Source organism: Vulpes lagopus, chromosome 8, assembly GCF_018345385.1.
Source record: "Vulpes lagopus strain Blue_001 chromosome 8, ASM1834538v1, whole genome shotgun sequence".
Taxonomy (NCBI): domain Eukaryota; kingdom Metazoa; phylum Chordata; class Mammalia; order Carnivora; family Canidae; genus Vulpes; species Vulpes lagopus.
The window spans coordinates 63,764,581-63,777,935 of NC_054831.1; the positions used below are offsets into that span (position 1 = coordinate 63,764,581).

The 13,355-nt window shown below is 42.6% G+C and overlaps 1 protein-coding gene across 1 annotated transcript in view; it reads right to left on the reverse strand.

Moving 5' to 3' along the window:
* PIP4K2A (phosphatidylinositol-5-phosphate 4-kinase type 2 alpha) overlaps window positions 1-13,355 on the reverse strand; it is a 179,164-nt gene that overhangs the window by 35,525 nt on the left and 130,284 nt on the right. The window contains exon 5 of the mRNA XM_041765645.1: window positions 509-655. Coding sequence (XP_041621579.1) covers window positions 509-655 — 147 coding nt within the window. The remainder of the gene's footprint in view (window positions 1-508; window positions 656-13,355) is intronic.

The window sequence follows — 13,355 nt, forward strand, 5'->3', positions numbered from 1 at the left end:
CTCCCGTTGTGTGTCTCCCACTCAAAGTCTTTGAAATAGCAATGTCATCCTCCCAGTGAAACCTTCCCCGACACCCTCTGTAAGCGGTGTCCCTTCCCCATTCTCCCGTATCTTTACTTCTCTCCATAGCACTTACCACTTCTTAATATATAATAGGAACTACTAGCTACTTTTACTTCCTATCTGTACCTGCCACAATGTTAGCTCCTTAAGCGCAGGTTTGGTCTGTTTTGTTCGTCACGCTATTCCTAGCAAAAAAAAAACAAAAAAAAACAATGCCTGGTACCCGGCTGGTGCTCAATAAACAGCTTGCTGAAAATCAGACACGATACCTCCTAACATGTATACAGTATTCTGGTAAAGCCAGTCAGCGATCCTTGCTTAACTCGGAGCCGAGCACTGCTGGTTCAGTTGCCCGGTGGCTTTAAGCTCTGAGCACCTAAGTGTTTAGCATGATCAATTACAACCTTTGCTTAATTACTTAATAAAAATTAACCAAAAATCTCACCTTTAAGTCGTATTTCCTATATACAGATAAACGGTGGCTGAACACATTTCTTGTAACAATCACGTATATTTCAACTCCATCAACATTAAGCCGGTACATGCCCAAGAACTGGGGAAGAAGCGTGATCCCGTGACATTCTACTATGTACTGCACAAGAGAGAGAGAAAGGAACACATTATGCAATCAAAAGGTGCTCATTCAGATGTAAACTATAACTCTTCTGCCTATGGTGTTTAGACAAAGTCAAAGCCTCCAACCACTAAGGTTCTGGTTAGAGAAAATGGCCATGTTTATACTGCCTGATATAGGATCTGTGTCACCATGTATATACATAGATAAGAAAATTCAACTTTATCTCCAAAAGAGATGTTTTTTCTAACATTCCAAACTAATCTGTAAAGTCAAAACTTGGATATAATAAAGTTAGACAAGAGGGCAAGTGACTGGTCCATCTGCTAACTCCTCTAAAGTGAAAGCACACTCTACCGAGGGTCTCCCCACCCCCTCCTCCCCAGAAGCCCAGGTGATGACTCTGAGGTTGAGTCATCACTTGGCCACCGAGATCACTCTTTTAACAGTGTTAGGAAAGTATAGCATCGAAGCTGTGATTAAAGAGGAAACTATGGAGAGAGCTGAGTGTTAGAAGCTGGGACAGTTGTGTCTAGTCCTCATTTTAGTTTCTCACCCACCACACTAAGGTGTTGAGCTAAGCTGCCCGCCAGAGCAGCAGTGTGAAAGGAAGGTATCACACTACCCCAAAGCGCTTGCTCCTGCTTCACAGACAGAGGTACTCTGGCCCCATGTTGGATTTCATCAAGGCCACTGGACGAGTTCCAGCTTTGACACCATTTCTGATTTTTTTTTTTAATTATTTATTTTTGATAGTCATACAGAGAGAGAGAGAGAGAGGCAGAGACACAGGCAGAGGGAGAAGCAGGCTCCATGCACCGGGAGCCCAACGTGGGATTCGATCCAGGGTCTCCAGGATCGCGCCCTGGGCCAAAGGCAGGCGCCAAACCGCTGCGCCACCCAGGGATCCCACCATTTCTGATTATAGTTGCAAAAACACAACATGAGTCTCAAAGTACTGATGGCCATCCTCTAGAGGCCCACAAGAGGGAGACACACCTCCTTGAAAGCTGATCTTTATAAAACGGGTCCAATGACACTCTCCAAAGGAAAGTCAGGTTTTCCTTTCTTTAAAATGAAAGGGGGAGAGAATATTTCAAAAGAGCTCTTTTATGTCCTTGCCAGGTGTATGAAACCTCTAGGATAATGAATAGCATGAGTAGCATGATTCCAAAAATTGTAAAAATTGTTAAAATCGTACACGTTGTGCATATTACAGGGAGAAGCCTAAAAGAATGGTCACCAAGTGGTAATGGTGGAATTTGGGGTCACTTTGCTTTCTCCATACCCCATTTAAAAAATATGCTGCTTGAGTTTTTCCATTTTACAATGAACATTTTATAAAAATAAAAATTAAAGTCCTTTGAAACTTTTTTAGTGGTAAGCACTGTCAATAATCAACTCAGATAATATTTAACCATCCTCAGAGTCAAAAAAAGCCTTTAGTTTTTGTCATTAAAGATGAGCAGCATTAGTACATGAGTTTGATTTTTGTCACCCAGAGTACTGGCAGGTTTTAAAGATGCTCTTGCTCTTTTTTATCATACTGAGCATAACCGAGCTACACATTTTAATTTGATTTTTTAAAATATTTATTTATTCATGAGAGATGCAGAAAGAGAGGCAGAGACATAGACAGAGGGAGAATTAGGCTCCCTGAAAGGAGCCTGATGTGGGACTCAATCCCAGGATCCTGGGATCACAACCTGAGCCTAAGGCAGATGCTCAACCACTGAGCCACGCAGGTGCCCCTAATTTGACATATTTTTCTGAGCAGAGTTTCACCTCAATTTGTTCTTCATGTGAAGTCAGGTCAGTGGAACATTTTCTCTTTCTCTTTCAAAAAACAATAAACTAACTTGAGATTTGCTAATACAAGATAGACAGTAAAGTGGTATTGGTTGAAAAGAAAACTTCTCTCATCTGATCTAAGGAAATAAAAAAGTTGTCCCTCACCTCTGAAGAAAGACAGTTTGGGTGAGCCTTACAAACATGGTGACTATGGGAGTCTACCCCATGTAAGCACGGTAGCAAGAAGGCAGGTTTGTGAGCTGGAAAGAACGCACATGCATCTCAGTGCCTCCATTCACCAGCTGTGGGATCTTGGGCAAGTTATTAGATCACTCTTCATTTTAGTTTCATTTTCTGGAAAATAAGTGCCATAATTCCTACCATGAAGGCAAGCTGTTGCGAGGATTAGCCTGTCTGAATACTTCACACGAAGCCTGTGTGCTGTACTACATTCTTCTTTCCTCTGCTGAAGACAGTGGTAATAGTGACAATTATTTTCATTCAAAACTCTAAGAAATCAGCATTACACTCATCTGCTTTGTCCTCCAAATTCACTCACGAACTTGGATGGGCGTCCACTCTGAGGCAGGCTGTGCGTAGTATTTTGGAGGCCCACAGGGCATGTCTGTCCCCTGTCAGGGACAGACAGGGGGGCACACACCAGTTTCAGTTTGGTTGCTCAACCCCTCTTTGTGCTCAGGTGATTCCCATCTTGGCCTATCTTTTACAAGTGCTGGCAGAAGAATAAGTCTTTTTGATCAAAATCTCTGTACAAAGCCACAGAGTGCCATGGGACAGAGTAGATACTATGATTCAGGTAATGAATACAATACAGAAACTTTCTGAATGCTGTACTGGAAATCATCGACAAGCTCCTCCCGCCCCCCCCGCCCCGAAAAACACCCACGCAGATTACATTCTACAATTCCTCTATCTTTAAGACTAAATAAACTACTGTGTATACAAATTAGATCAATTTAATCTGCATCTCCACATTTCTACACGTGCTTGTTCTCAAAGGCATTGTGTATCTTATGAGACTCTTAGATGAACACCTTGAAAAATACAGATTTAATAGACTTGAGCCAAGTAAAGAAACATGTGCAAGACCACAGCCCAGATTTAAAGCCTGTCGTATTAAGATTCCAGTACTGATAAGCAACAGTTGGTGTCAAAGGTTTAGAAAGCATTTATGTGTCAGAAGAGAAAATCCCACCCATTAACTGAATTGCTGGGCAGGGGCACTGGGAAAAAATGACACAATTTCATTATAGGAGAGGGACATTCCACTGGCTCTGTGAACACCAGGGCTGGGGGACTGCTGCTCTAGCATGGTGTGTCACTGCACCCAGAGGCCTGGATGTTCACCCTCTTAGGGTCTTCACCAGATGACCCAGGAAATGCTACACACAAATTCTAATGCCAGTGGTCACATCTGCAAACCACATGCACAGACCATTGGGGGTAATCCCACATCCACAGAGACTGTAAATTCATGGCCAGAGCTTTAGCTGGGCCCTTTGCACAACTTGGCCACATCATGCTGCTAGGAGCCCTTCTGGTCCAGCTCCATGTTCACTAGCTGTGTAGCCTTCGATGAATTATTCAATCTCTTTGTGCCTCTGCATTTGGAAAAAAGGGGTAATGAGAGTAATGAGTGCATCAGGGTTTTGTGGAGAATGTGAGGACCACGGAAACAGGACTGGGGGCACTGACTGCCCATAAAGCCAAGACCCTGGGGTGAAGGGTGGAAACTTCCTAGAGCACCTGATGTGTCTCTAAAATGTTCTCTGAAAAATTGATTTTCTTTTAAGTGCATGATAGGAACTCTCAATTTCAGTGAACGTCCCCAGAACAAAGACTTTCCAAAAATGAATAATTTTATAAGTGTATGTCTGTAGTAGTATGTATGTATCTGCTTATAAAATATCTGCTTATATTCTTGAAATATAAAAGAAACACGAAAAAAATTGTATTTCTCTCTCACATTGCTTTTAGGTTCTCAGAACTCTGAGCACTTTCCCTTCAAGAACTTAAACATCACTGACAAATTTACAAAACAACTTGAACACAAATGCTTCAAAAATAAGAAGAAAGGGGTGTGTTGCGGGCACTATAATATCATGACTTTTTCAATAACCAATTATTTGGCTGGAGTATCTTCCTTTTTTTGAATATTGAAAAACATCCTCAGCAGCTATTAAATTCTTTTTTTAACATTGTTGATTCAATCACAAGATAATCTAAGGAATCTCTGCTTCTTCCCTTCTATGTCCTTAATTCGCAGATTACGGGAATGGAGAAATAATTTAATCCTGAGGATGATTCCTTAAGAAAGGTATAAATATTTCCTCCACTTTCAACCACTGTTTTGATGTGGCTACAAGGCAGGCCTTCCCTACTGGCAAAGGCCATATAGATACATGGGTGTGCCCCATCCGCTGTATTAGTATCTCAGTCTACAGGCCAGCAGGTGCAGTGCCTAGTGTAGTCTGTAGACTCCTTTCTAGAAGTCAGATGAGTCCGCTACTTCTGTCCTCTGCCACTCTGAGGTCCTAAGGGAGATAAGGCCACGAACGGACCAAACACTTGGCAATGCTGATCTTCCATGTGTGGCTCAGATATTAAGAGCATACATCAGACAAAGAGATGATTCTTTTACAAGAGCATGGGCTGCATGTATACAATCCTAAAGAGTGTGCCTTTCAGTGAATTCTTGAATATGGCATTTTCCTGAGACATTCCTATCTGTGGCATCATGCTGGCTCTCTAGGTGACCTGCAGCCAAGGTCTCTCCCACATCTAATGAGAAGCTTGGTCTGGCACCTGTACTGGTGACTTTCAAATGCTTGCAGTTCCAAGAGGACAGCGAGCTTTCATCTGAATAGGAACTGAATATTTACTTCCCAATTTTAAAAGAGTGAACTTGATTATCATCAATTTTAATTATGCTTACTATATGGAGCTAAAACAATCACAGTTATTCTTGGGGTCAGTGTTAAACCCACTTCATTACCTACATTTGCATTTTAAAATATTGTTTTTATTGGGGATCCCTGGGTGGCTCAGAGGTTTAGCGCCTGTCTTTGGCCCAGGGTGTGAGACCACCTGGAGACCCAGGATTGAGTCCCACGTCGGGCTCTCTGTATGGAGCCTGTTTCTCCGCCTCTCTCTCTCTCTATGTCTATCATAAATAAGTAAATAAATCTTTAAAAAAAATAAAATATTGTTTTTATTAAGCATTTTTCACTTTTGTATTTTCATGGCTAGATACCTCAAGGCACCTGTTATTTATCACAGAGTGGCTTCTCTTTTTTTCAAGAGTACTCTCAGAAACTTATATCTGCTGGCAATGTGTCTGTCTGACACCTGTGTTTCTAACACTCACAGTTTTTACTTTCTTCTGTCTTCTTTTAAAAAAATGTACTTGTAAATGATTCCATGGCACAATCAATAAAACCAAATTTTATCTCTTCATAAGTCTTCCTTAGAACTTTTTCCTATATAGCCACGGGTTTGTTAGAACTGTAATACGATGCTAAATGAATGTGGTGAAATCAGAATTTTTAAAACATATATGATGAAACAGCCATAAGATCTGTTTCCTTTGCTCTTGGGCGCTCAACAAGAATAACAAGTATTATGAATCCCGGGTTTGTTGCTCTTCTCATGCAAAATGAAATGCCATTAAAAGAGTCATAGCTGACTGAAGGGTTCAGCAGAGAGGATTCTAAGTGATGTACTGCAACAGATAAATATTTATATCTCTGCATGAGAGTGTGAACCTGGGCTCTGGCTTTTGGAAATTGCTGTTATTATCATGTTTCACTCATTTTTTTAGAAGCTTGAAGTGACAATTTAATATAGCATCAAATTAATACTTCAATGTAAAGTCTTGTTTCATTTAATGTTTCTGAAAGGTTAAATTATCTGTAATCCTTATTGTGCCTCTGGTTATGTTTATCGATCGTTGTGACAACATGAAAGAAAAGAAAATAAGAAAGAAAGATAGCCTGAAATTAAGGAGTGCTTTGTTTTAGAATGACCAAGCAAATAAATAAATCCATACTTTACTTGAATTCATGTTTTGGGAAAATGGTCTTTAAGTAGCAGTGAATACAATTTATTTTGGTTTCAAATAGTTTTGAGGTGAAAAAAGAATGTAAGGATGACTACATTTAGGCTAATATAAATACAAAACTACTGCCTTTCTTAAAATTGATAAAATCAGGTTTAAAAGGAACAAACAATCTTCTGTAGTGTTTACAAACATTCTTAGTACTGAGATAATGAAAAATATATAGAATGTATCTGAAGGCAAACACTGGTGCTCCTCGTTTGTTACACTATGACTAAGACCCAGAAGCGCCATGGTTACTTTTTTTTAAGATTTATTTATTTATTTATTTATTCATGAGAGACAGAGAGAGAGAGAGAGAGAGAAGCAGAGACACAGGCAGAGGGAGGAGCAGGCTCCATGCAGGGAGCCCGACATGGGACTGGATCCCGGGGCTCCAGGATCAGGCCCCCCGCTGAAGGTGGCGCTAAACCGCTGAGCCACCTGGGCTGCCCAGCACCATGGTTATTAAAGACGAAATCACTTGGTAAAAACTACTCTATCGAACGTGCAGATGGCATTTATTTGTTGATTACAATGAAAATGCTGAATGGCTGTTCTGATGTCACCCTAAGGAGATCTGAGAGGTCCACAGCCGATGGGAGGCTTAGCTGATCAAAGAAGGTGGGTTCCAGAATCATCCCCTTGCCTTCCAGTCAGGAGCTGTGCCCCAGTGGCCCAGGACTGAGGCTGGGAGGTCAAATGTGTAAGCAGGTGTGCCAGGGACCCGGGACAGGAGGAGGAGCTGGGGCCAGAGAGTGGAGGTGCCAAATTCCAACAGAAACATGTGCTCCTTGTTCATCTTTTTCAGCACAGACAAAACTCTCTGGACAGCACCTTTCCTAAAATAAGCTCAGAGGCCCTCTGGAGATTAAGCAATGAGCTTGCCAAGACTATCAAACATGAGAAGGCAAGTGTGGCTGCCTTTGGGGAAGGCCTCCCCGCCCAGCTGTGGAGTGTGGTCTGCAGCCTTGTTGGCAGCTCCTTCTGGGTCAGCCTCCCTGTTACCCTGGGGTGGGGAGGGGGAGGAGGGAGGACTCAAGAGCACCCACCAGTTGGCTGCAGCTTGGTTGGCCTGCGTGGTGGCCTGCCTTGCCCCTCTGCCCAGTCCTGCTTCTTCCCCCTACCCTACATAGGTTTGATCCCTAGTCAACACCCTGACCCCAGACTGCGTGGGCTTCTGCTTGGATAGGTCACTCTGAGTGTCAGCAGGCCCAAGAAACAACAAATTCAGGCTCCCAGAAATTGCAGAGGTTAGGACCATCAGCAACAGAATTTGAATAGTCACATATAAAACATTTAAAAAATAAAAGATGCAATTTCTGAGATGAGCACATAACAGGAAACTATCAGGAAGGAACTGGCACACTTTTAAAAATGGCACTTCTACAAGGAAATATGGAATTACTGAAATAGCGACCCACTGGGCAGGCGAGACAACAGAATGGGACAGCTGAAAAGAGGACTGGGCCTGGCGGAGCTGAGGAATTGCCCAGGAAAGTCAAGAGCAGGGTTGTCTGGGGATGGAAATGGGAATGAGGAGTGGGGGGCAGTGGAGACCAGAATGAGAACGTTCTAGCTATTGCAGAACTGAGAGGAGACAGGAGGCATATAAAGAGAAAAGGACGATGGAATTTCCAGAAACCGGAGGAAATTTGCTGGGGGCCCGGAAGCCTGAGCACGAATGGGGAGTGGCGGGGGGAGGAGAAACTCTGGGAACTAAGGCTCTGAGCAAATGGCTGCTCCCTGCCTGCAAAGTGGAGCTCAGCAGGGCGCTCAGCAGGGTGCTCCCTAGAGACCTGAGAGATGGCAATAGCCTTCCTGATGTTTCCGCTAAGAGATGCCAAGAAATGCATCTGCAGCTTCTGAGGGCAGAGGCTCTGCTGGGAGCTCAGCTTCAGTTAGCAGAGTTCCAGGGTGCTCCTCGGACTTAAAACTTTAACGTACTTTTCAAATTTTAATCGACCTCTCCTCCAGATAGAGAACCAAAAACCCAAAAGCAGACTCAGCGTGCTTCTCCAGCTCTAGAAAGTAGATAGTGCCCTGCCACCTGAGAAGCTTCATCAGCATCACCTGGGAGCGTGTTAGAGACTCAGCATCTCAGGCCACCTGAGATCCACTGCGTGAGAATCTGCATTTCTGCGCGGTGCTCCGGTGTTGAGTCTCCACCCAAGGTTTGAGAAGCACTGATACACTGTGTAACCTGTTCTTCTGTGCAACACCCAACTGTTTCAGCTGTTGGCTTTTATGTGCCTATTTTTTTCTTCTTTCTGTGGCTTCTTCTTCGAATGAAAATACCCACACCACTGTCCCTCATGGAAGGATAAAAAGATAGGACTCCAAGGAGGGTTCAAAAAAGTCAAGCATTCATTCTAAAATCCTCTCCTGAGATGTAAGATACTAGCTAGCTTACTCAACAAGGAATTCAGGGCACCTGGGTGGCTCAGTGGTTGAGCATCTATCTGCTTTTGGCTCAGGTTGTGATACCAGGGTCCTGAGATTGAGTCCTGCATCAGGCTCCCCATGGAGAGCCTGCTTCTCCCTCTGCCTGTGTCTCTCATGAATGAATAAAATAAAATCTTTTTTTTTTTTTTTTTTTTAATGATAGTCACACAGAGAGAGAGAGGGAGAGAGAGGCAGAGACATAGGCAGAGGGAGAAGCAGGCTCCATGCACCGGGAGCCCGACGTGGGATTCGATCCCGGGTCTCCAGGATTGCGCCCTGGGCCAAAGGCAGGTGCCAAACTGCTGCGCCACCCAGGGATCCCCAATAAATAAAATCTTAAAACAACAACAACAAGGAATTCAGATTTTTTTAGACAGGACCTCCAGATTTGGGTCAAGTTACTAATTGTTTCCCAATGCTAAGGACAAAAAAGGCTTTGGGGGTTACTTTATCAGTTTATTAGTTCAGTCATTTTGAAATGAGAAACAAGTAAATTTAAACCTTGCATTTCAAAAATGGAAAAGATATTCTTAATGATATATTCCTAGGCATTTCTTGATGAGGCATACAATAACCTGTTCCCTCTCTTAAAACTTCTAAGATTCCACTGACACTGACCCTGAATTTCAGTTAAAGCTGAAGCTACATGATGCCAAAACTCCCAATGATTTTACGCCAGCGGGGGGAAAAAAAATCAGTCATTTTAAGAGACATTCAAGTAGGTTTCCTTTTTGAATGCTCTCTGACACTGGTGAGCAAATTAGTTGATAATTGTCATTTACAAGACCCAAGTTTGTTCTAGCCTAACAGAAAAGTGAAGAAAATGGTACTGACACCAAAACTTTGGGTAATTTTCCCAAATATAACAAAGAGAAAACCAAATAAAATAAAAGAGGCTTGTAAATGTTTGCTTTGCTTAATAGAAATTCTCTTTTGGTCTGAGGGATGATGTGGAGTGGAAATTACGGTAGGATTTGGGCCGCAAGTAAAGAGTGAGGCAAGATATGGGGGCTTGGGAAAAATTCTAACTCCTTATGGTTTGAATTTTCATAATTTTGCAACCATCCCACATGACACCAGAAACCAGGCCCCCTAGTGGATTGACAGAGTTGATGATTTCAGCACAGGGAGGCAGGAAATGAAGGAAACGAAGTAGAAGAATGGTCTTTATCTTATTCAATCATTGAATAAGAGCACTTCCCATTCGCCAAGCTGAGCAGGTTGTAAATATCAATTCACCTAAGTAAGACAATACCCAGTAAAGGAGGTACTATTAACCAAATTTTATAGACAGAGAAACAGGTGTAGAGAAGTTCGGTCACTTGCCCAAGGTCATAGCTAGTCAGAGGCAAAACTGCAGCCGACAGCTCCAGAGTCTGAGGCCTGAACCGCCTGCCACACCGCCTTGCTGGGGAGTTTGGCTTGTCAGAAACGTAGTCCCAAGAAGAATTTATGTAAACATCTAGCAATGTTCTACTTCTCCAGAGACTGGCCTTGTGGTAATTTTAACCTTCCCGACTATTGCTATAGCTCTGGCTATATTTCATCAAAACAGAAAACAATGAAAGAAAAGAGAAGGGAAAAGAAAAGTCAAAGGGCCACGGAAGTACCACAACTATTGGCAAGTCCATTCGTTTACTCCAAGGAGGAATCCTCTCCGAGAGCCAGTCCCATCCACTGACAATCGGAACACGCCTCACTGCTCATCCAGACCAGGCAGCAGTTCAGAAGCACAGCAGCACATTAGAAGGTAAAAAAACAAAACAAAAAAAAAACAACAACAACAAAAAGCAAGACGAAATCGAAGAATTGACACTTGCCGCCCAAGCAACAGACAGAAATTTATGACTCAGCATAAATCCTCGAATTGGTCCAGATCTCCTTAGAGCAGGAAAAAAAGCCTGACATGTGCCTCAAATGCCTGGGAGCATCACAGAATAGAACAGAGGACCACAAAGCCTGGAGAGACCTCTCCTGGATCACAGATGACAAGGCCTGTATCCGATCACGGGCAACAGCTAATTTGGGGATTTACAAGGCTGAGCTCGCCACTGGGTCAAATCACCAGTATCCCGTGTGAAGGTGGCCTCTGGCAGGAGGGGCGTGAAGAACATTCAGGAGGCAGCCAGGCCAGCAGAGGGCCAGGGAGCCCGTGCAAACTGCATCCTCCCTTCCACAACCGTGGTACCAAGTGTAATTCTGTGTTGATGTGGTTTCAGCAGCCTACACCGATGAGTTTCAAGTTCCATGAAATTCTATGTTGCATAGGTGTTTGCAAGGATGACATTTACTGTGTCACGTGTCTTCTCCGTGGGGTACTCCTTAGACTAAGGCAACCTTGTCTGATCCTAGCACCAAGAACAGTTCTAGTCCTGCTCAACTTATTCATTGGTATCTTCAAGCACAGTAGCTGTGTCACTGACTTACTCAGGCTTCTCTTTGCACGTTGGCTGCTAGGAAACTCAAATTCCTGGCCCTCACGCTAGCAAGCATGCTGGTCATCCCAGCCCAACCCAGGTTTCATTTTGTGTCCATCCTCCCCTTCCCTCTTCTACCTCGCCTCTCTTCCCATTTATTCTACCTCATGTTTCAAACTTTGTGGAAGGCCACCTTCTATCCTTTCTGGAATTAGGTCAAGAGTAAATCTGTGAACAAATGAATGAATGAATGAAACACAGATGGGGAAACCGAGCTTCAAAGATCATCTAAGTAGCTATTTCTTCACAAGCTAGGATGTAGGTCTCTTGATTTTCAACTTAATGTCCTTGAAATAAATTGTATTAATCATGGCAATTCTCATTTATTAAGACACTTTAGGTTTAAGATGCTATTTTTAAGAAGAAAGAAAAATCCAGATGTTGGAGAACAGACTTTTTGGGGAAAGAACATACCAAAAAGGTAACTATTTTTCAGCAGTGGAACGAAAGGAAATCTTGAGCTCTGTGAAAGCCCTAGGAGGACATCAATATATTTATTATGATCCCCAACGTATTTTCTGTAATACTGGTGACATGTCAAATCTGCATGCGAGGTTACAGCGACTACCCCAGAGAAAAGGTTTCAAACAGTGATTTCTGGAAAGCCAAGAAATTCTGAACTCAAAGTTGTCATCAGGAAGTTGATGTTTGAATTGCGTGTCACATTTTATTAGAACGTTATCGTAGCCACGTATCAGAATAATATGTTTTCATCAGTCACTGAAGTATCACTTTGCTTTGAATGTTCTGAGATAATTTAAAGAAAGAGTAAAAAGACTGTCTAAGCATGACATTAAGTTCCAGAGGGGGAAACATGAAATAGTAGACACTTTAAAAGGTGAATAGTAAAAAAAAAAAAAAAAAAAAGGTGAATAGTTAAAAGTCTCATACTGTAATTCAATTCATTCAGAAGCCTGTGCCTGTGCCCTCACTCATACTATCCTGGTATTTTAAAATGTCCTTTATATTAGGCAACAGCATAAGTGCTATAGAACAAATTTCAAAAGGAAGAGATGTTTTAAAAGATTTTTTAGACATTCAATGAATTTAGAGGCTGACTTAATGTTTTTAAAGAACAAAACAGGAGCAGTCCCCAGTTTCCAGAAACAAAATATAGCTCAAAGATTTTTAATAGATTTCACTGCAAGCAAAATGCAATCGATCACATTCACAGAGATGGGAAGAATAAGCAAGCGCCAAGAAATAATTCATGACGCTAGAACATCACATGTGACCATAAAGTAGGGAAGCGGACTTTTAAACAGAAGTCTCAGAGCTCACAAATCCAAATGACCACTGCCTTCAAAGTAGTCACCTTGAGAGGCCGAGATTTAATAATGTTTCAGAATCCTTCAGTTAACACAGGCACTTAATTCTGAGAATCCTCTGTGACAGCCAATCTTCACTTGTGAGGAGGATTTGGAGCTATTTAGGTCAAAAAATAAAGCAGGAGTCTAAAAGCAAGCGTGTGTGTATTGGTGTGTGGTTCAGATATTAGTTCTGAAGATGACTGCTGTGATGTTGCAAGCAATGGTCATATTCATGCCAAAGACCACAATTTCTCAGGATGCCACAGTGGTTACTGTTTTGTGACTTGGTGGTGATGGTCGCCAGCACCATCTACCGAGGTGCCAGCATGTGGCAGAGCTGTGCTGAGTACTGGATGTGAGCTCTTCCCCTTCAACCTCCAGGACTCCAGAGTTAGGTTGTTGTTATTACCTCCATTGTATAAACCAAGAAACTGAGGCTTCAAAGTCCAGAAGTCACCTGGTTAGGAGGTGACAGGGCTGGGATCTGAAGCCAGGAGTATCTGACAATGGACTTCATGCCCTTATACCACAGTACGTAAAGCCTTGTACAGCTCCAGCTGGGACCTGGGGAATATGTG